At 49.3% G+C, this 22,706-nt stretch overlaps 2 protein-coding genes across 3 annotated transcripts; both read left to right on the top strand.

Annotated features, from left to right (window-relative positions):
* The first annotated feature begins 1,238 nt into the window (after window positions 1-1,238).
* cep170ba (centrosomal protein 170Ba) lies at window positions 1,239-18,820 on the top strand. Its single transcript, XM_084681848.1, has 19 exons — window positions 1,239-1,406; window positions 2,106-2,246; window positions 4,310-4,399; window positions 5,010-5,090; window positions 5,581-5,637; window positions 5,779-5,917; window positions 8,075-8,212; window positions 9,717-10,166; window positions 10,252-11,144; window positions 11,367-11,513; window positions 11,839-11,977; window positions 12,071-13,732; window positions 14,986-15,229; window positions 15,405-15,585; window positions 15,685-15,840; window positions 16,035-16,120; window positions 16,386-16,479; window positions 16,574-16,625; window positions 16,750-18,820. Exons 2-19 carry the CDS (start codon window positions 2,142-2,144, stop codon window positions 16,974-16,976), a joined length of 4,941 nt encoding a protein of 1,646 aa, XP_084537974.1. The 5' UTR covers window positions 1,239-1,406; window positions 2,106-2,141; the 3' UTR covers window positions 16,977-18,820.
* Window positions 18,821-18,890: 70 nt separating this feature from the next.
* Window positions 18,891-22,695, top strand: pld4 (phospholipase D family member 4). Of its 2 annotated transcripts, none has more exons than XM_084681836.1 (11): window positions 18,891-19,086; window positions 19,236-19,328; window positions 19,446-19,606; window positions 19,746-19,929; window positions 20,042-20,162; window positions 20,256-20,383; window positions 20,660-20,860; window positions 21,159-21,298; window positions 21,491-21,656; window positions 21,943-22,039; window positions 22,287-22,695. In XM_084681836.1, exons 2-11 carry the CDS (start codon window positions 19,269-19,271, stop codon window positions 22,493-22,495), a joined length of 1,467 nt encoding a protein of 488 aa, XP_084537962.1. In that variant the 5' UTR covers window positions 18,891-19,086; window positions 19,236-19,268; the 3' UTR covers window positions 22,496-22,695. The 2 variants fall into 2 exon arrangements, with proteins under 2 accessions (XP_084537962.1, XP_084537953.1); XM_084681827.1 differs by having other exon boundaries at window positions 18,892-19,086; window positions 19,255-19,328.
* The last annotated feature ends 11 nt before the right edge of the window (window positions 22,696-22,706 follow it).

The following is a 22,706-nucleotide window of genomic DNA, read 5'->3' as shown; positions in this document are numbered from 1 at the left end:
CAAAAGTAACTTAACGCCTTACTCTCTGCAGCAAGTAACTAAGTAACGTAACTAGTTACTTTACAAGGAATGTAACTAGTAACTGTAATTAGTTACTTTAAAAAGTAACGTTACCCAGCACTGTGTCTCAGTAACAAAACACACCTATCTGGACTTTGTGCGGCGAGCCTAATGCTAATGCTAGCTTGCTAGCTTTAATCAACTCACAATGTAAATACCCCGCCACAGATAGGAAAACATGCAGGAGACCTGATTGGGTCACACCTCTATGTATTTAAGAAATTTTCAGAATAGCGCCAACAAAACACGCAAAGTGGGCTAGCCTACTGCTTTATTGCGGGCTACTTATTAGAATTAGTTCATTATGGGGAAATAACCCTTTTCCACTCTTAGAAGTTGCATGCTTTTCCATTTACCATATTGGTTCAATTATAAAACGTGTCGTTTTATCAAGAAGCGTAGGCTACTGACTGAACAACTTTAATATTAGACTATTGCAACACCGTTGCAGTCCAACTGACTCTTTCCCAAAGCACTGCTCAAACAAGCTTTAGCAAAAAACAATGTGTTCCAATCCGTATCTCATTTTGACTGCAGTTATGAGACTAGTTCTGTTAGAGAAATAACAACCTCCAAGTCTGTATCTGGGCCTTCGGCTTTCTTGTGGAAATTTTAGACCCTTTTTCCTAAATGTAATCTCAGCACCCCTAAAAATGATAATAATACAAAATATTATTGTCTATTATCATTTGATGCTGGTAGTTCATGAAGAAAGGGACATCCTTAGTTTTTTCATTCAATATTTTGCATAATAATACATAAATGTATTAATCGTTATCCAGTGAAATTATTAGCAAGGGGGTTTAGCACTTTTGCAAAGCACTGTATTCATGTTACATTCTCATTGGGGGCTGAGCACCCCTAAAAGTCTGATCCTAAAATCGCCGCCGCTGCTTTCTATTCTTCACTTTTCGGTGAACGAATCGAAAAACTCGAATCTGTCAGGATATTCCCGAGGGGAAAGATTTGTATTAACATTTCTTTAACTAAATGATCCATTTGGTTTTGGTTCACTGTTCAATTCAATGAATCATTTTATATTACTTTTTTTTAAAGTAGCCTATAAAGAATTGCGACATGTTTAGGATGCAGGTGTTGAAGCATTAGATCTGACACCGGGGACTGGCTGGTTACGTCACTGTGGGAGGCTGTTACCGTGTCGCTGTCGGAGTTTGAAAGGAGACACAGCGGACCGGAGTCAGACTGGACGCAGGCCAGGGTGTTGTCGATACTAGCTTGGCTGTTTGGTGCCTCTTCGTGATTTGTTATTTTATAGTGTCGTCCCATTGAACACATTAGTGTCAACCCTGGCTACTCTTCAGAGGAAAGAGGAGCTCGGATTTAAGGTAAACTATTTGCTACGCCCTTCTCTCTGGGACAAGGAAAGCTGCTGGTTCTATCGGGAAAACCTTTCTATTTCCTGAAGCTAAACAGGTTGCTAGCTAACAAGAGGGCTGGTCAACACACTGGGATTGACTAGCCTAAGTCATTCCTTACGAAAATGTCAAACAAGCTGCTAAAATGTTTGCTAACATTTTCTAGCGACTTTGAAAGTGTAACATTAACATGTTGAGGGCATGTTGCTAAGCTTGTCACAATGTCATCTCTAACTCACATGGGAAAATGTTTGATCCGAAGATTATACATTCAACTCTCACTTTGTACTTTTACAGTATTGTCATGGTGATTTAAGCACGGGAAACATAATTTATCTGCCTATCGGTTGTTTTCAGGATGCTACAATGCATAATGTGAACACTGGTAAAGCAGCGTCAGAACTTTGTTGAGTCAGAGGGCAGAATGTGTTGCATGTAAATGAGTAGTCTACACAGTATCACTTGATGATACAAGAAACACTTGGGACAATGTACAAGTAACCGTCAACACAGATTACTTCAAAGTGATTTGTTACACTGATATGAAAGACGTAGGCTAGTCGGTAAATGGATCGTAGTTAAGTGAGGTATTTATTCAATAATGCAATCAGGTTCAGTTTCAGGTGACAGCCGCAATCTGGCCTCTACATGTTTCTGTGTGTTCCTCAGCTCCAGGATGCTGAGAGCGCTGCGAGGGGCGCGAAGATGAGCGTGACGTCCTGGTTCCTGGTCAGCAGCTCCGGCACGCGCCACCGGTTGCCACGGGAGATGATCTTTGTCGGGCGCGAGGACTGCGAGCTGATGCTACAGGTAGAGCTGTCCGTCTGCGCTGATGATTCCTGTCTAAAGACGTGCTGGATGTGGATTAAGAATCCAGGTTTTGGACGTCAGTGGTGTGTGAGAGTGGAAAGGGGGGGGGGGGGGGGGGGCAGAGGCAGAGGGAGAGGCAGAGGCAGAGGGAGAGGCAGAGGGAAATATTAGTGTGTTTCGAATGACAGCAGTGTCTGCTGAAAGAACTGCCTCTTGAAGTCTCAAGAGATGATTGTAACTGACACATTCCAGCACACTGCTTTTCTTCAGTTGTTTTTCTTCATAATAACCTCTCTGGATTGGTCGAGGAGTTTCTCTCTGTGTAGCTGCTTGCTTCCCTTTACTCAGTATTTTACTGGGGGGGGGAAACGCTGTCTCTGAAATTGTTCATACTTTCTTCAGTTGGTGGTTCAGCCTGTCATGCCCTGCCCACCACAGACGTTAGGAAAGTTGAAAAGCTTCTCTTGTCTGCATTCTGCATTCCCCAGATCCAGCTAAACCTCAGCCTCTCCCAGTCAGAGAGCATTCTTACTTCTTCAGCGCTACAGCAGATCTTAAGTGCTACTGACCTTTGGTTTAGCATTGTTCTAAAACCCAGACATATTTCAAGGCATAATAGGATGTTTTCCTCCGTGTGTTCTCCACACTCTGTGTTGTTGTAACACCCAGCTGGGCGGCAGGTCCCAGAGACAGCCCTGGGGACTGGGAGGCTGTGTGGCCTGTTGAGGGAGACTGAGCAGAGCTGGAAAACTATGGTTCAAACAGTGCTGGGCTGGTAGGGTTGACCTACAGCACAGAGTCATTACGTACAGTATGAAAGAGCCTGATGTGCGTTCACAAGCCCAGTCAGTCAGAGACCTCCTGGACGCAGAGGGGATGTAGTTCTGGATCTATCCCCTGCATGGCTGGTTGTATCAGCCTCACTGGTTAGATAAACAAACACTCACGTGAAGCAGGTTCATGTTGTGACCGAGTTGGTTTTAGGATTCAATTCTTCTAGCACATTGCAATTGGGAGAGTTTACACTGATGACGGTAAAGAGGAAAGGTGGCTCGTCAGCAAAAATACTGACAGGAATAATGAACTTCTATACAGTATTAGGACTGGGGTGTTCAGGCCTGGGAAAGCACAATACTAACATGCACACAGGCAACAGGACTGTAGAAGAAAGCTACAAATTAAACCTTGCTGTTCACTGATCTGCTCCAGCCCTATGAATGAACCATTGTTGAATATTTTGCAAATGAGTTTGTCTGCTGTGTGGTCTTCCTGTGATGTGAAGGAGAGACCAGGCTAACGAGGCCAGGCTAACGAGGCCAGGCTAACGAGGCCAGGCTAACGAGGCCAGGCTAACGAGGCCAGGCTAACGAGGCCAGGCTCTCTGGCTGCTGGCCTCCTTGTTCTGGTCATGGACAAAAGGAAAGTCAGATCGGAAACGTTTTCGTAAACGTTTAGCAGACTTAACGGCAAACTCCACAAAAACAGGACTAAGTTGCATTGCACAGCAGACGTGTTGGGTTGAGCTCAGGTTGTTTTGTCTTGCAGACGTGTTGAGTTGAGCTCAGGTTGTTTTGTCTTGCAGACGTGTTGGGTTGAGCTCAGGTTGTTTTGTCTTACAGACGTGTTGGGTTGAGCTCAGGTTGTTTTGTCTTGCAGACGTGTTGGGTTGACCTCAGGTTGTTTTGTCTTGCAGACGTGTTGGGTTGAGCTCAGGTTGTTTTGTCTTGCAGACGTGTTGGGTTGAGCTCAGGTTGTTTTGTCTTGCAGACTTGTTGGGTTGAGCTCAGGTTGTTTTGTCTTGCAGACGTGTTGGGTTGAGCTCAGGTTGTTTTGTCTTGCAGACGTGTTGGGTTGAGCTCAGGTTGTTTTGTCTTGCAGACGTGTTGGGTTGAGCTCAGGTTGTTTTGTCTTGCAGACGTGTTGGGTTGAGCTCAGGTTGTTTTGTCTTGCAGACGTGTTGGGTTGAGCTCAGGTTGTTTTGTCTTGCAGACGTGTTGGGTTGAGCTCAGGTTGTTTTGTCTTGCAGACGTGTTGGGTTGAGCTCAGGTTGTTTTGTCTTGCAGTCTCGCAGCGTGGACAAGCAGCACGCGGTGCTCAACTACCATGCTGCCTCTGATGAGCACATGGTGAAGGACCTGGGCAGCCTGAACGGGGTGAGTCAGGAAGCCTCGTCACTTACACTCCAGCCTCACCCCTCCCCGGCCTCACCCCTCCCCGGCCTCACCCCTCCCCTGCCTCACCCCTCCCCTGCCTCACCCCTCCCCTGCCTCACCCCTCCCTGGCCTCACCCCTCCCCAGCCTCACCCCTCCCCGGCCTCACCCCTCCCCGGCCTCACCCCTCCCCTGCCTCACCCCTCCCCGGCCTCACCCCTCCCCTGCCTCACCCCTCCCCGGCCTCACCCTTCCACGGCTTCACCCCTCCCGGCATCACCCCTCCCCGGCCTCCACGCTGCGGCCTCCATTCTGCTGATAGAGTCCGGGAGGTAAATGTGTGGTCAGTCAGGGTGAAGCTGCTGGGGTTGCAGGGTGTTCAGAGCCCTGCTCCCTCCCTGCTGAGCCCAGACGACTCTTACATAACCAGGCCCATGTAATCCCATTAAGGTCTTACTGTACAGGTGGATTAACTTCCCACAGGAGAGGAGCTGACTGCAGCCTTCTCAGGGCCCTCTGGTCATGTGTGCTCTGCAAACACCTGGAACCTGTCTCAGCCAAGTTGAGATGGTTTGTTAACCTTGTTATGATCCCTTTTTTCTCTCTCCCCAGACCTTTGTGAATGACCTCAGGATTCCAGATCAGACCTACATCACCCTCAAGCTCTCTGATGTCATCCGCTTTGGATACGATATCCTTTTTAGTTATCTGAGGCAAGCAACCTTCAGTTCTGCTGTATCGATTACAGATGTTTATTCATGGTTCAGAATAACTGAGATTCCAGTAGTGGTCAGAGTTTCAGGCTGCACTCATCGATGGAATTAGTTTTTTTCTTTGCTGCTGTGGTTTAGGCTCCAGACTAGCTCGGCATGTTAATTCCCTGTGGTTTCAGTCAAGGGTTTCAGATTATGTTCAACTGTGGATCAGAAACCTCCTTCCTCTGTGACCCTCAGAGCTGGTAGACAGGAGGGAAACTGGAGATAAGCTGCCTACAACTGGAGATGTTTAGGCCACATGTTGTCGTAAAGGGCCGTAGAATGTCCATCAGGTCACGTCTCAGTAATCGTTAGTTCCCTGGAGGTTAAAGGTCAGAGGGTAGTGTGGGTGATGCAGTATCTAAGATACGGGTGTCTGTGATGTCCTTCAGAGTCTTGTGTTTGTGTCCTGACCCTGACATGCACATGCCCACGTGTACATCCTGGAGAAGAGCCAACACAAGGTCCCGGAGGAAGCGCTCAAAGTAAGTCTGTCTGTCTGTCTGTATTATTTCGCAGTTGCAACAATGTTCTCACATCCTGCTTTCTGTACGTGTGTGTTTGTGTTTCTGCGTGCATGTGTGTGTGTCTGATGTTGTGTGTGGGGTTGTGTGTGTGTGCTTCAGCATGAGAAGTACACCAGCCAGCTGCAGATGAGCATGAAGTCCCTGGAGGCCAGGAGGAAGGAGAAGGTGCAGTCTGGGAGCATCAGGAGCCCTCCCGTCTCCCGGCAGGAGAAGGACTCTGAGCGCAGAGCAGCTCCAGGTACACAGCCACAGCTTCTCTTACTGCTGACCTGTCCTCTCTTCCCCCAACCAACATGCTTCCATATATTATGTAAAGCACTGCAACAATAGCTGACCTTCAGGGTAACTACATCTGCTGAGGAACATTTGAATACCACATACTGTAGGAAGAGAGCGTGTTGGTGAGTCTGTCGTTGTGTAAGCAAAATCTTGATAAAGGGGATATAGGCATCTATCTTTCCCTTTGTAATGACGTTGTCCCCATAGCGACAGCAGACTGCGTGTGAGGTGGGGCAGGGTAGTGTCTGGGTGTGAGGCAGGGTCAGGGAAGGCTGAGTAGGTGGAGGTAGTCTTATCTCTGTCTGCCTCGCCTCCCATCTCAGGCTGCCAGGAAAGTCCTGCTTCACAAGTCTCTGGGCGGCTTATACGTACTGGAGGAGAGTTAGGAAAGGTGTGTGTGTGTGTGTTTGCCACCAAGTGGGCACCGTTGGACCAGGAAGTACCAGGTCCTGTAGCCCAGGGTTGTGCCTGTCCTGGACAGGTGGAACTCACCAGTCTCTACAGGCCTGTCCTGGATGCTACACTGTTAGCTTCTCTAAACTGCTTGATGTGTCTCTCCCGATCCAGGGGTTGATATTAATTGTTTTGGCCAACAGCTAAATGTACTTGTCCAAAACTAAAACATTTGTTTGCCCAGGTTTTGGAGCATTTAGAAAATGTTTCTCACTGAACTCCACTCTTAAAATATTGCTAATATCGGCTAAATCCGAAAGAGAGTAAAGAGAGTACATTTGGGTGAACTATTCACAACACGAGAAACTACAATGAGCGGATCCATTCATAAGTTCATGGATCCATTAAAATACACAGACATGTCAGAGACTGTGTAGCTCCATTATAGAAAGACTAAAACTATCACGTGCATTTTGAGTTGAAAATGCGTGACATACAGGGCTTGCAACAACAAAAATCTAAAGTTTCTAAAGGTTTTATTTTTTTTATTTTAAAGAATGTTTTCAAAAAAGTTTCTAATGGTTACAAAAATATTTTCAACTAATAATTTCGAAAGATTCAATTTTCTTTTCAGAAAAATATTTCGAAAAAGGTTTTGAAAGGTTAGAATATTTTTTTTAAGTTAATAAAGGTTTAAAAACTATACGTGCTTTTTTTTCGACAATAGGTTTGCATCATTGATGAGTACTTGATGAGGACTGTACTAAACTCTAATGTGAGTCAAAAAATAGTTTAAAAAGTTTGAAACTGCTTCCTCTTGTTAAGCAGAGCAGCATTCAAGCCTATCTTTAGCTCTGAACCGTGTTCATGTCAGAAGAACAGGCGTTCCTCTCTTGTGTTTACATATGCTGGAAACGTCACGTTCTGGAAGTGGAATGGAATTAATGACACGTCGCCTGTTCCTCTCTCTCTCTCTCTCTCTCTCTCTCTCTCTCTCTCTCTCTCTCACTCTCTCTGTCTGTCTCTCTCTGTCTCTCTCTGTCTCTCTCTCTCTCTCTCTCTCTCTGTCTCTCTCTCTCTGTCTCTCTCTCTCTCTCTCTCTCTCTCTCTCTCTCTCTCTCTCTCTCTCTCTCTCTCTCTGTCCTGTGTGGTGGTGTGGGAGGCCTCTCTGGTCCTGTGTGGTGGTGTGGGAGGCCTCTCTGGTCCTGTGTGGTGGTGTGGGAGGCCTCTCTGGTCCTGTGTGGTGGTGGAAGATTAGGATTAGTTGTGTTCTGCTTCATCCTAGAAGGATTATGTTTTTGTGTCACATGACTCAGTTTGTAACTGGCCTTTCAACCTGTCGTCACTGGGGCCTGAGAGTCTGTTGGAACCATATGAATCATTCTAGTTGTTCTGCAATGCAGAGTTAGTTCATGTTGTCGCAATGTTCAAAGCCGGACAGTTTTAAGCTGTTGTGTACAAAGTTGCCAGATTCCATCATGTGACTAACAGAAATACTGAGCAAAAATCATTCCTGGTCTAACTCACTTTTCTTTCCCTTTCTGCGTGTGTGTGTGGTTGTCTCGTCGTGTGTTCCCGTATCTTTGTTGGTGTGTGTGTGTGTCTTCCTGTGCTCCGTGTGTGTGTGTGTGTCTTCCTGTGCTCCGTGTGTGTGTGTTTATCATGTGTCTGCTGGTGTGTCTGTGTCTGTGTGTGTGTCTGTGTGTGTGTGTGTGTCTCCTAGCCCACAGCGAGGCCCCAGTGTCCAGACCCACTCCCCTGTACGGCCAGCCCTCCTGGTGGGGCGAGGAGGAGGAGGAGGAGGAGGAGGAGGAGGAGCAGGAGCAGGAGCAGGAGCAGAGGACTGAGGAGGAACACCCAGGTACCCTGGAGCCTCTCTGCTAGCTTTCTAACTGAATCATACCACTGTGGGATCTAACCCAATAGTGGGGTTTACTCTGAATCATACCACTGTGGGATCTAACCCAATACTGGGGTTTACTCTGAATCATACCACTGTGGGATCTAACCCAATACTGGGGTTTACTCTGAATCATACCACTGTGGGATCTAACCCAATACTGGGGTTTACTCTGAATCATACCACTGTGGGATCTAACCCAATACTGGGGTTTACTCTGAATCATACCACTGTGGGATCTAACCCAATACTGGGGTTTACTTTGACACTGTGTGATGGACTGCATGTGGGTGGAACACAGACTTCAGTTTATTCCTGTATCCTACGCTAGTTTCGTGTCATGAGGGTCCAACCTCCCTATAGACGGATCTGATGTTGATGTGAGATATCATTTTCTGTGGCTGCAGCATCAGGGTTTAAAACCTTCATTTGTGACTAGGGCTGTCAGTTAAACCCGTTATTAACGGCGTTAACGCAAACACATTTTAACAGCGTCAATTTTTTAATTGCGAGATTAACGTTCTTTATGGCCTAGCAGACTTGATAGTTTTTTTCACATGCTGTTGCAACGACTGACGTTAGAAAAACTACAACACCACAACGGATCTAGCTAGACCGGAAACAAAACAACAGGCACGCCACACACACTTGTTTGGGCTTGTGAGCCGGCTAAAGAGTAGTAGCTAATGTTACGTTTTAGTGGATGGCGAGCACGAGATGCCGAAATGGATGCCAATAGGATTCTGAATGGAAAGTTGACTTTAAAAAAGTTGCCCAATGGTTCCATTGACAAGACCAAAGTGATCTGTGTGTTTTGTTGTTGTGAACTGAGCTATCATCGCAGCACGTCCAGTCTGAAATACCACTTGATGGCCAAGCACAGAGCTGATGCAAGTTCTCCGCCCCCTCGTCAAAGCCTGGCGATTGCAATGCTGTTTTCAATTTGAAAAAAACATTTGCACTAATAAAGCAATATAGTGCGAGTGGGGTTGTTGAAGGATATACTACGGGTGGTGTTCGGCGTAGTTTTTTTTTGGGTGGCCTTGCACCACCCAGAGCCTCGTGGTGGATTAAGGCCCTCTAAGCTGAGGGGCAGGCGGGGTGGTTGGTAGTCTGCTCCTGGGGAAGATTACCTCCCAGCTACCACCCGAGGACTAACGTGATGTCGGTCCACAGCCAGATGGCAGCCATTGATTGGACGATCAACGTGTTCCTGCTTGCCAAGGCTGAAAGCTGGAGCACTGTTGTTATATGTGTCTCTGGATTGAGGGAATACTTGCTGGTGATAGAAATGAATGACAAATCACTGTTTTCTAAGATTATGTATTTTGTATTGATAAAGGAAATGTTTCCTTACCTTGTGTCACACAGTGTTTCATTTCAAGAACGTAAACGATACAGGAAATGTAGTATATCACCAGCATGTACTGTATACCTGCTAAACTAGACCTAAATGTGCCCACAGAGAGCAGCAAGGAGACGGATCCCCCAGAGAGCAGGTCCCTCTTCTCCCAGAGGGAGCCGCGCTACTTTGAGATCCCCACCAAGGACGTCCATCTGCAGAGCCCCAGGAAGACCGATCCCCAGGAGTCCCATCTGCACGAGCGACCCACCAAGGACACCTGCCCCGCCCCTTGCCCCACCCCCACGCCCCCCGCGGTGCAGAGCCACGCCTCGTTCACCATTGAGTTTGACGAGTGCACGCCTGGCAAGATGAAGATCAAGGACCATGTGACCAAGTTTTCGCTCCGCCAGCGTAAGCCCCCTGGCAGGGAAGCGGTAGGCACGCCCACCGAGGTAATGTCAGCGGAGAGCAAGGTGGCTGATTGGCTGGTGCAGAGCGACGTGAGCGTGATGCGTAAGAGTTTACGCTCTGAAGACATGTACCGACCCAATCACAGCCAGGCCACCAAAGGTCAGTTACTGTACAAACTGAACTAGTATCTCAACAGCTTTTTTGCAATGGTTGGAGTGTAACTTGTTTGTCCTGTGATTGTCAGGTCACCTTCACCGAGATGGAACTCACAGTGACTCAGAGGAACCAGAGAAGGTCGTCCAGTCACGTCCACCCATCGCATCGCCGGCTTCTCTCCCCCCCCAGACAGCCTCGTTCCCCAAGCTGTCCCGCCCCCGCCTCCCCCCAGCCTCCTCCCCCATCTCCTCCTCCCCCTCAGAGTCCAGCTCCCCTCCTCCTTCCCAGGACAAGTCAGACCTCCAGCAGGCCTTCGTCATCCAGTTCTTTGATGAAAACACAAGAAAGAAATGCTCCCAGTCCTTCAACACCACCCAGCCCGACCCTGGATCCCCGAACGCCAAGGTGGAGAGATGGAGGGCTCACGGCCAGGGGGAGGAGAGACCAGGCCCCTCTCTGGGCTCCTCCAGCCTCAGCAGCGCCCCTACCCAGCAGTACACGGTGCCCCTGAAGGCCCCTGGCTCCTCAGGGCTCCAGAGGGCCAGCTCCCTCCGGAGGGAGAAGACGGAGGAGCGCATCAGCAGCGGCCCCTCCTCCCGCTCCTCCTCCTCCAGGCCGTTCAGCAGCATGGGACGCAGGTCCAGGCTGGCGCAGGACTTCACTGAGTCTGTGAGGCAGGCCAAGCTGAGACAGCCCACCCCCAGCTGGGAAAGAGAGCCTGAGGCCGTGTCACCTCCAGAGAGCCCAGAGCCCAGCCCTGCGCTCGCCCCCAGCCCCGACCCCCCCGCGCCCCTCCCTAACCCCCACCTGCCCCAGAGCTGCCCCCCTCCCAGCCAGCCGGCTCCTCTGAAGCCCCCCCTAGTGAGCCCCCGGGGATCCAGGAACGAGGAGGAGGACAGTCTGAGCGACGCAGGGACTTACACCATCGACAGTGATCTGCAGGAGAAGGATGTGGAGGAGGCTCGCAGCAGGATCGACCAGGCAAGGCTCCCTCCCTCCCCTCCGCCCCCCACCCCTCAGCCCCCCACCCCCTGCCTCTCCCACACCTGGAAAACACTCTGCTTACTCTGCTTTCCTCACATAATGATCTGTGTTTGAGAAGGTGCCCTCAGAGAGGATCTACCTGGCTCCTCTAGCAGCTAGTGTGACGCTGTCGCCATGGCTGCAAGGCTTGTCCTCTCAATCCTGCTTTGTCCCTGACAGGTGTTTGGTGTTGAGAGCCCCGCTCCGCCTAGCCCGGCTGCAGACAGGGCAGGGCGTGGCCCTGCGCTGGGCGGGGCAGGGCAGGAGCGTAGTGAGGGTAGCAGTGAGGAGCTTCCAGATCCTGCGCAGGCAGGCAGGCTGGAACAGGTAACCCAGCATCCACAAGCCCTCTGGCTGTGGAGGCTCTTACAGAGACCTGCGTTGGGAGAGGGTTGTAATCACCTCAATAACTCAATCAATCCGTTAATCAGTTAGGCTGCTGTGTCAGTGTGCTGGGTGAAAAAGCTGAGCTCAGATTTGATTGTGTTGATGATTGTCTGAGGGTGGCCTGGTTTCTGTGTTGGTCCTGTTGTGTCCTGGGTGTGTTGGTCCTGGTGTGTCCTGGGTGTGTTGGTCCTGGTCCCCCCCCCCCCCCCCGAGAGCACATGTTGATGAGTTGCTGCTGGCTGGTGTCCTGGTGTTCTGCCCCCAGGTGCGGCGTGGCGTGGGTGTGTTGGTCCAGGGCCCCCGGTGGGTGTCTCGCTGGGCCAGCCTGGCTGACAGCTACTCTCCCTCCAGCCCGGCCTCTGGCCTCGCTCACATCCCTGCCCACATGGACCTGTCAGGAGGAGGTACACACACACACACACACAGGGGATTAGAGAGTATAATGACTTATCCTGATGACTAATTCAAATGCTTGTGCTCGTTTCCTAATTCACCAGGTAGCAGGGTCCTCCACCAGGTGGCGCTGCGTGACAGGAACCAGGGCAGCTCCGATTCCGAGGCCCTGGCCACCATAGCACGCCGCGCCCTGCCCCCCGAGACTCCCACTCCCAGCATCCCCCTCCACCAGGAAGCAAGCCCGCCTGGCAGGGAGGAGAAGGACAGGAGCCAGGCCGTCGCCCAGCAACAGGGGGACAAGCACAGGCTGTGGGTGGGCGAGGAGGTGGAGCCTGACAGTCTGAGCGACGCCAGCAGGTCAGACGACGGCTTGGTGGTGGAGCAGAGGAGAGATGTGTGTGGGAGACCCCAGAAGAGCCCGTCTCACCGTCAGGAAGAGTCTCACGGACCCCCGGCCAAATCCACGTCCTTCTACATCGGCGCTGAGGAGCGCCCAGCCAAGCAGGAGCCGGGCTGCCAGCCAGCCACTCCCAAAACTGACCGGAAACAAGCACCGCCTCCCAAGACCTTCTCCACCGCCACCCTCACCAAGCAGAGAGGCAGCCCTGAGGTCCAGCCGGTCCAGCCGGCCAGGCCCAGTGCCTCTGCCCCCAGCCTGCAGCACCAGGACAGCCCGAACCCCCGGGACAGCGCATCCTCCTCCCCAGCCTCGCTGCTCAGACAGGAGAGCTTCACCAAGGACCGGCCCAGCCATGTCAGCAACAACACCCTGCTCCCAAACATCTCCAGCCAGCCGGCCCTCAGGACCCAGGACCCTGTGGAGGCCCACCAGGAGACACAGTCCTACCTCAGAGACACCCAGGATGTCCTGGCCTCCCTGGAGGCCAAGCTCCAGGCCCAGCAGGCCGCGCCCGCTCCCCGCCCCGTAGAAGACTCCCTCTCTGGGGAATCAGACATGGACACCTCCAGCACTGTCAGCCAGCCCAGCGGGAAGACCTCCAACACGTCCACCAGGAAGCCGGCCGCCACCAGCGCCCCCCAGAGGGAGAGGTCCACCGCCAGCTCGCTCAGTCAGGACTCGGAGCGCCTGCCTCTGGCCCGGGCTCGTCCATCCCAGAGCAGGAGAGCCCAGGGGGGGGAGGAGAAGCCCAGCACCAGGCCGGGGCTGAGACGTGGTGCCAGTCAGCACGGATCCATGGACCTGAGCGATGACCCCCAGAGCTGGCCCAGCACTGTGTCCTCAGACCAGGAGGGTGGCCCCCACGCCCCCCGCAGGAGGCAGCCCGCCCCCCAGAGGGAGGAGGGAGGTACTGCGTCCCGGAGCGCCGTGGGCCGGGCACTTGCCCGCTCCAGCAGCCTGTCCGCCCCCAGGGCCACCCGGGCCTCCATGCTGCGCCGGGCTCGCCTCGGCGAGGCCTCCGACAACGAGGCCCCCGAGACGGAGAGGGTCTCACCCAGCTCCCAGGAGGCGGCGGGGCCTCCTGCCAGGAACGCCCAGGAGAAGAAGCTGTCCAGGCTGGACCTGCTGGCCATGCCCCGGAAGAGGACAGGCTCCTTCACCACCCCCAGCGACACGGAGGCCTCAGCCATGCCTGGGAGGGCAGGGGGGTTCTCCAACCGCAGCTCAGACTCCAACAGCAGCTCCGTCCGCAAGGCCTCGGTCCCCGTGAACAAGCCTGCCCTCCAGCGGCCCCCGGGGGGCGCTGGTAAACCCCTCACTAGACTACGCTCCTCCTCAGCCAAGTATGCCAGCAGCACGGCCAGTGAGTAACACACACACACCAAACACCAAACAACGGCTTCCTTTCAACTTTAAGAAATTGTATGTGTTTAATCTTGAAATGTTGAAAGATCAAAGTGTGTGTGGTATATAAAGAGTGTGAAGCCTCAGAGCCAGAGAGGGCAGTGTGAAGCCTCAGAGCCAGAGAGGGCAGTGTGAAGGAGAACCCCTGCTGCCCGAGGGAGGGAGGGAGGGAGGGGCTGGTCTGTATCCAGCTCACCTGCTGTGGAGCTGGAAGACTTGGTTCTCCTCATGCAGTAATAACTGTACATATCTGTCTCCTGTCTCTACCTGGGAACAGTTGGGATTATTTCTGAGGGGCATAATGGTATTACTTTACTACTGTACCAGGACTACTAAAAGGGCTGGGCGATATATCGAATATTAGCGATAATATCGCAATAGTTTTGACGAAGATGTAAAATATTGTGAATATCGAATATATATGGTCCTTGCATTGCTTGTGTTCTAAGATGACCATCTGGCTCCTCTGTGTTCATACACACACACACATACACAAACACACACAGACAAAGTTTGTGCACATGCTCATAAAGAGCAAGAATACCATGTTATGGCAACTGCTTAAATTTGCACTACACATTTTGTACTTTGTAACAATAACTGTTCTATATAAATTGTTATTGTTGTTTTCTAATGGAGGCAAAAGAAAATCCTGTTTTGTTATTATTTAAATGAAAATGCAAACATATCGAGAGATATATCGAATATCGTAAAATGTTTGACAATATCGAGATATCATTTTTTTAATATATATCGCCCAGCCCTAACTACTAACAATAACCTGTTTTTAAACTGAGCTGGGATTTCTTCTGGTATCTTTTAACACGAATAGGCATATTCAGTATGTTCTCTTTACAGGAAGTATGTATTCGTATGGCCCTCAATGATACACTTTAGGAAACAGGAGTGCTCATCTTAGATTGTGAATGTACAAATTAACAAACAACGAAACAACATTAACGCATCGGTTTGGCTTGTTAGCCTGATTTGCGATCTGAGAGAGAGCACTTCTACAGACACAAACTGACCCAAGGTGTTGTGGGGGTCTGGTGGATGTTTCTGTTACTGGTGTCCTTTCATGGTATCTCTCCCCCTCTCTCTGTCTCCCCTCCACACCGCACTTCCCCCTCTCTGTCTCCCCTCCAAACCTCACTTCTTCCTCTCCTAACCTCCCAACGCTCCTCCACCCTCCACCCTCCTCCTGGCTCCCAGGCTCTCGGAGGCGACACAAGGGCTCTGACTACACCTCCACCTCTGAGGAGGAGTATGACTCCACCCAGAGCACCCCTAAACACCCACGCTCCTCCCGCCCCCCCCCAGCCTCCAGCAGCCCCCGCTCCCAGCCTTGCCCACAGCCCCTGGTGGCCCTGCGGCCCCGCACAGGACCCCCCGAGGAGGACGGCCACGAGGGGGATGCCTTCCAGACCTGGTCCACACACAGCGCAGAGATAGCCAAGTAAGGAGGCTGGCCCAGCCTGACGCCTGACAGACTCTCTTAGATCAGAACAGTGAAGGATCGAACATCCCTGTGAGATGGTACATCTAGCCCATTTAGATCAGCACTAGGTTATCATGACGGCTGTACTCCTGGATGGCGGTCTGATCTGATACGTGTGTGTATCCTGGTGCAGACTGAGTCAGGACCTGGCTAAGGACCTGGCCATCCTGGCCAGGGAGATCCATGATGTGGCAGGAGAAGCAGACCTGCCCAGTTCCCCCAGCCCAGAGGCTGCCCCCGAGGCCAGCACCCCCGAGGCCAGTGCCCCCCCTGAGGCCAGTGCCCCCACTGCCAGGACAGCCCACCACCGCCAGGTACCACCATGCTGCTCTGTCAGACACAGCTGGAACTCATCCTGTACTTTGTGGTTATGGTATCTGTGGGAGTCAGACTGTCTCTGGGTTGTGTTGCAGTCGGGGCGGCTCCTTCCTGAGTCTGGTCCCACCCGGCAGAGACTCCCACCTGGTCCTGGCCCTGGTCCTGGTCCTGCTCGTGCTCCTTGTCCGGCCAGGTGTGCAGACGACATGGAGCCAGAGGACTGTAGACTCCTGGGAGGGGAGCAGGAGGAGGTGAGTTCTGACCACTTCATCTCCAGCCAGAACCCAGCAGCACCCCTCCCTCCCTGGTTAGCTAACTGGATGCAGCACCCCTCCCTCCCTGGTTAGCTGACTGGACGCAGCACCCCTCCCTCCCTGGTTAGCTGACTGGACGCAGCACCCCTCCCTCCCTGGTCAGCTGACTGGACTGTGTTCTCCCTTCACAGGTAGTGGACAGCCTCATGCTGAACCCTGTGTCTCAGATCTCCATGGCTATTCGAGAAAACACAGAGCTGCTAACAGAGAAGATCAAGTGAGTGTCTGTGTGTGTGTGCAGGTTTGGTGTGTGTGTGTTGTTCCCTTCCTGTCCTCACTAACTCTAGCATTTCCAGAACCCTCCTCTAACCCTTCTCGGCCGGCCTGGCCCCGCTGTCACCTCCATAACCATGCGTGACTGGCTGGCTGGCTGGCTGGCTGGCTGGCTCAGCGTGGCCTGCCAGGCCAGACCCAGGGAGACTCTGTGGGCTGTGCTCTGAAACCTCGGTCTGGACACTCAGAGTTTGTCTGCTTGCTTGCAGAGTGCTGTTTCAAAACAAGGCTGAGGTCTGGGAGAAGATCGAAGCCAAGATTGACACTGAGAATGACACACCTGCTCTGAAAACCTCCAACAAGGTTTGTAACTCCAAGTTATGTGTGTCTAAGTATGTGTATCTGGTTGATGTATGTGTAATGTTTGCTCAGTGTAACAACCGTACCTGTATTTCAGGAGATAACATCGATTCTGAAAGAATTGAGGAGAGTTCAGAAGCAACTAGAAGGTGGGTCTTGTGGATACAAGGACAGGTCAAACACACGTGTGCTAACAAATGCTAAGCAGCATGTCAGCGGTGATCAAACCATACCTTATGTTGATCTTCCTCCTCTTATGATCTTACTCCCCAGTGATCAACACTATCATCGAACCAAACGGACTGCTAGACCCATCCAGGGTGTTGACCCCTAACTACCTGTCCTCAGGGGGAGCCCGGGTCTCCAGGGCCCTGCCCAGAGACTGGAGACACCCAGCCCAGCCTGGCTCCCAGGGGGCCCCGCTCCAGCCTGGCTCCCAGGGGGCCAGGGAGGGCTACAGGAGGGCCATGATGTCAGACGAAGACAGCTATGTGGTCTGAGGGAATGAGGACCTGTCTGACACTTTGGATCCATCCCCTCTCCATTCCCCCCTCCCCTTCTCCCCTCCTCCCCTCCTCCCCTCCTCCCCTCCAGCTGTAGCTGTCTCCCAGTGGGGCCTGCCTCCCAGGGTTGTTCTGAGAGGGAAGTGAGAGCAGCCGTCCTGCTCTGAGTGCTGTGCTAGGCAAGCTCTGCTAGGCAAGCTCTGCTAGGTAGCTGTGCTAGGCAGCTGTGCTAGATAGCTGTGCTAGGTAGCTGTGCTAGGCAGCTGGACGGATGAGACTGGTAGACAGCCTCTTCTCATGTACCTTCCACACCAGGACAACCTCAGATGGTCACCTCATCATTTTCACTCCTTTTTCCGGAAATATTCCTGTTTATATGTCTATACGGATGTTATCAAAAGCATCTGTGAAAATAAAAGTAAATATATATTGTCTTGAGTAGAATCAACTCAATGGCAGATTGTAGGCTTTTCAAAAATATCTATTTTTATATTTGATTATACATGTCATGAAAATTGGTTACATGAACATGTATGTAGATTAGATCATTTGTAATTAATTGGGTGGATTTTATATTTGAATAGGACTACTTCCTCAACCAACCATGTGTGATCCTACAGACACCTCACACACTGAACTCTATATTTGTAACTTTCACTTCACTTGTTTCAGATTGAACTCAAAGGTCTGATGGGGTGAAAATATGCCTAAAATAGTTGTGGTGATTACATGTTTTTAATTAAAGCGAACTTATGCTATGTGACACTAAGTTTGGGCTTATTGAAGAAGGTCTTTATCTGATCTCCCCAGACACAGGCAGACTGGGATGGACACAACAAGACATAAAAAAATACTATTTTATATATTTTGGTGCCAGTACACTATTGTGCCTGTGTTCTCTCAAAGTAGCAGGTCTTTCTCCTCGAACACTAAGTATTTTCTCCCACTCAGAGCTGAAAATCCTTTTGGAATGTGTGGTTGTTAGGTTGGGAACATGCAGGTTTGGTCACCTGGCAACAGCAGAACTGTCAGGGTTACCACCCAGCCCAGTAAGCTGGGCCTTTCAGACCAGGCTGCAGCTTACACATGCACATTCAGGCCATCCAACTTGTAAGCGGTTTTACAAGGTTGTTATTTGTTACTCTGTCAGACATGATCAGGGATTTTCTTTTTACATTTTGCCAAAGAAAAAAAGCATTCTCAATACATATTACAAAGGTGCTGCTAAATGTAACAAAGGTTATTCCCCTTGAAAATCAGTTCCTGTATTCAAAGGTAGTAATGGTACACAGCCTGCCAGATGACATGGGCCCATACTGTTGATGCCACATCATGGTTACCATCGTTTTTATCTTTTAATATATTCATATATAAATGTTAATGTACTTTGCACTACTTTTCGGACCTGTTGAACCATATGGATAGGCTACAGCATCATGTTGTGTTACTGTCCCGTACAATACAAGTTCATCGAGAGAGTGGATAAACAGTGTCATTGTGTGTGTTGATTTGAACAACTCTCTTCGTCACGAATATAGTAGGCTACATTTGCACAAACCTGTCAACCTTCTGCGATCTTTGAAATATGTATCGTTATGACACCACACGCTGCTACTGTTCTTTCTTAGGCATTAATATTGTAATTCCCTTTTCCAATATTGTGTAATCTTTAATTATGTAAATTATTGACTTATCCAACTATATATATGTTTCAGTTTGTATGTCATCAGTTATGATTGCAATCGACCATGGTCGATTCAAAATGTCAAGAATACAGTTCTGTCTTGGACTTGATGTAGTCTACGTGATTCAGATTTCTCCAATAAACGATGAATAAATTATGCATTTCTCATCATCTTTATCATTTTTTATGACATCTTACTTAGGCCTTGGTTGGTGAATGCTATATTGGTCCTGACCTTGGTAAAAACGAGAAATTGAAGTAAAAACAGGAACCGAACACTGTTGCCTGGCCTCTACAAATTAAACTTCTTACTTTCAAATCAGTTTCCGTGGAACTCTGAAAGACGAAACTTAAGTCCATTGTAGACGGTAAGACTGATTCACGCTAGTCGTACCGTAGAAGGTGAAGTCGATATTACATTGTGTAAGTTGATTTGTTTACATTTAATGTACAGTGCATGCTTGCGTAGCTGTTTGATGGATCACCTTTTAATTGCATTTACTGATAAAAACAATACTATTAGACTAATATTTGTATAATGAAGAACAATGAAATGTAACTGTTGGTTACAGTAATCTTCTCTCAATGCAGCTGGGATATCAGGGATGCCATGCGAAATGTCTCCATACAAGAATTTGCATGATAGCTACGTGCCAAACAAAAGGGTAGCAATAATTTTAAAATGTTCTACAATTGTATTCATTCTACAGTTACACGAAAAAAAAATCTATCTCAGTTTTGAAACCGTTTAATGCAACTAATGTGTCTGTGTCTGTTCACAGAACCTTACCAGGATTGGTGTGCTGGCCTTTGCAGTGGTTTGTTTGACGGTGATGGGAGTCATTCTTGCCATTGCTGTACTGGAGAGACCATCAGTAGAGGAACATGTCCAACCTGCTGTGACGTCTCAGGATGAAAATGATGTTCCTGACCAGGAGAGCCGGTTAGTCAGAGAGAACAGCAGCAGTAGTCTGTGTTACATTCTCAGTGAGTCGCCCCCAGGAACTGCTCAAGAGAAAATGTAATCGATCCCCACTCTACTTCCACATCCTGTCCTGACTAAACACGGCTGTGTGCTGCAGGATCACCCTGGTGGAGAGCCTTCCCTTGTACATGCAGTATGGGGCCAACGCAACCTTTGGAACACCCCTGGAGAAGGGCTGGAAGAATCTGCTCTCCATGGCAACCAAACAGGTGGAAGTGGCGTCCTTCTATTGGTCTCTCACTGGGGAAGACATCAGCATCAACACGTCTACAGACCTGTCTGTGAGTTGAGTCTTGAAATGACATCTGACAATACCTTAGTTAGCATACACAGGATCTTTCAACTGTTCAGTAGCCTGCCTCACTACATGGTGATGTTTGTGCTTGGTGACAGGGCAGGGCTATATTGGAGCAGTTTGGAGATTTACCATCGAGAAATGTGTCTGTTCGAGTTGTGATGAGCATTCCCACTGTGTCAACTAACTCGACAGACCTTAATTTTCTGAGAAATAAAGGTATTAAAAAAGAACATTCAGTAATTGCTGCAGGTTCTTTTTTATGCGCGTAGTGTCTTTATATTGATCGCTTCATCCCGTTGTGGCGTGCAGGGGTCCAGGTGAGGAGGGTGAACTTTGGACGATTGACTGGAGGCGTCCTCCACAGCAAGTTCTGGATCGTGGACAAGAGACACATCTATATTGGCAGTGCCAACATGGACTGGAGATCTCTCAGTCAGGTAAAACACACAGTGCCAACATGGACTGGAGATCTCTCAGTCAGGTAAAACACACAGTGCCAACATGGACTGGAGATCTCTGTCAGGTAAAACACAGAACACAGATGTGGTGCGTTTACTCAGCAGACCCTTTTATCCAAAGAACAAGGGGGGGAATTGATCCTGCAACCTGTTGATCTCAAGTCAATTACTGTATCCAGTGCCCTATACCACTGCCCTCCCCTGACTTGATTTGAGGACCAGCTAACACACATAAACAAACTGACTTGTCCTCAGGTGAAGGAGCTGGGAGTAATTATCCATAACTGCTCCAGGTTAGCAGAGGACCTCCTCAAGATCTTCTCTTCCTACTGGGTGATGGGTCACTCCAAAAGCTCCATCCCATTCCCATGGCCGGCCAAGTACCACACCAACATCAACCAAGACCGCCCCCTGCTGGTGAAAACTGAGAACATGTCTCACAGAATTTACATTGCAGTAAGTCCAGTCTTTCTAGAGGTCACCAGTGACTCGTGTTGTACTCTCCATGTCCACCATCTCACTAGAACGTGACCACAGAGAGATCAAGACCACACCTAAACAGAGAAACACACACAAGTATTTTGATAATAAAAGTTTCGTCTAACTGTACCGTCATCCTTCAGACAATAAAAGTTTAGTCTAACTGTACCCTCATCCTTCAGACAATAAAAGTCAGGTGTAACTGTACCCTCATCTTTCATAACAAAGGACAATTCGCTCAGCTATCTTTTTCCCGTCTGTGTGTCTATCCCAGGGCTCCCCCCCGGCCTTCTGCCCCAGCTCCCGGACACAGGACCTGGATGCAATACTGTCAGTGATGGATGAGGCGGAGCGGTACATAGATGTTTCAGTCATGGAGTATTTCCCAACAACTCGATTCTCACCCCGGTCAAGGTAAACCTAGTCATCAGACAGGATTAAAAACAATCCAACCTCTTGTGTTTAAAACACAAGATATTGTACAATCCATGAGGGTTTTGGTTGGTTTAGGTGCAGTTCAATGGGTCTGTGTGAAGCCCGCTTTGACGTGTTTGTAAACACAAGATTTACATGACATCTGTCTGTTCACCTGTTTTAACTCTGCAGGTACTGGCCGCTCATCGATGATGCCCTGAGGGAGTCTGCGTTTGAGCGCCACGTGAAGGTCCGCATGCTGATCAGCTGTGGGCGGGACTCTGACCCAGCCATGCTGCCCTTCCTGAAGTCCCTCTCCTCTCTGGACGCCCCCAGACATAACATCAGCATACAAGTGGTAAGAAGCACCAAGCAGCAATGTTAAGCATATTTAAGACACAATCATTATTATTATTTGATCATATATCATATATTGATATATTCACAGATTAATACATCTTTTTGTTGTATTTTTTAAAGTCTTAAACATAATTTTTTTCTGAACGTTTTTTAAGTTTGAATTTAAATGCAAGTTTTTCCCTTTTGGAATCACCACAGACAGATATTGGCTTGATCCTATTAACATGACTTTTATTCAGTGAGTGTTATTCATCACTGTTGTATATTACTTTGATGTCTTTCAGAAACTGTATATTGTGCCAGTGGCTAACCAGACAGATATTCCGCATGCTAGAGTCAACCACAATAAATACATGGTGACTGATAAAGTTGCATACATTGGTAAGATATGGTCTAATATAATGTATCAGTTTAGTTCAAATGATATATTTTACCATCATATTCTATAGTTTAAAAAAATATATACTTTTATTTTATATTCTACTAAACTTTACTATATTTTACTATACTGTTCTAAACTTTACTGTATAGGCTACAATAAAATAATATAATTAATATGGTGTATCGATTGTAAAACTACACTACATTATATCTAAACAATCCCTCCCCCATACCGTTCTGTCGTCAGGTACGTCTAACTGGTCAGAAGACTACTTCGACAACACGGCTGGGGTAGGACTGGTGGTGTCGACCCAGAGCGCTCCACATCGGGCCGGCAGGGACCAGGGTCTGCGGGGGCAGCTCAGGGCTGTGTTTGACCGAGACTGGCATTCCCAGTTTGCTGTGAAACTCAACGCACTGGGAACCAACCCTGACTGTAATCTCTCAAAGGGATAAAGGCTACAGATGCTATTATAGTCTTATTGTGAGCGAGCTAATAGGGTGCTAGATTAAAGTGATTCCCTGTGTTGTTTAGCACAATGTGTGAGTAGCCTACAGATGTTATCCCGCTATATCAGATCATTGAACTCATGTATGTATCTTAAACGTATCATGTGTAATCTGCTTTAAATCATTAGATTCAGCATTGTACTTTACGTCTTTAGAT

This window comes from Hypomesus nipponensis, chromosome 3 (assembly GCF_054491055.1).
Source record: "Hypomesus nipponensis isolate SF chromosome 3, ASM5449105v1, whole genome shotgun sequence".
NCBI classification, from domain to species: domain Eukaryota; kingdom Metazoa; phylum Chordata; class Actinopteri; order Osmeriformes; family Osmeridae; genus Hypomesus; species Hypomesus nipponensis.
This window is presented reverse-complemented; position numbering and strand designations above follow the sequence as displayed.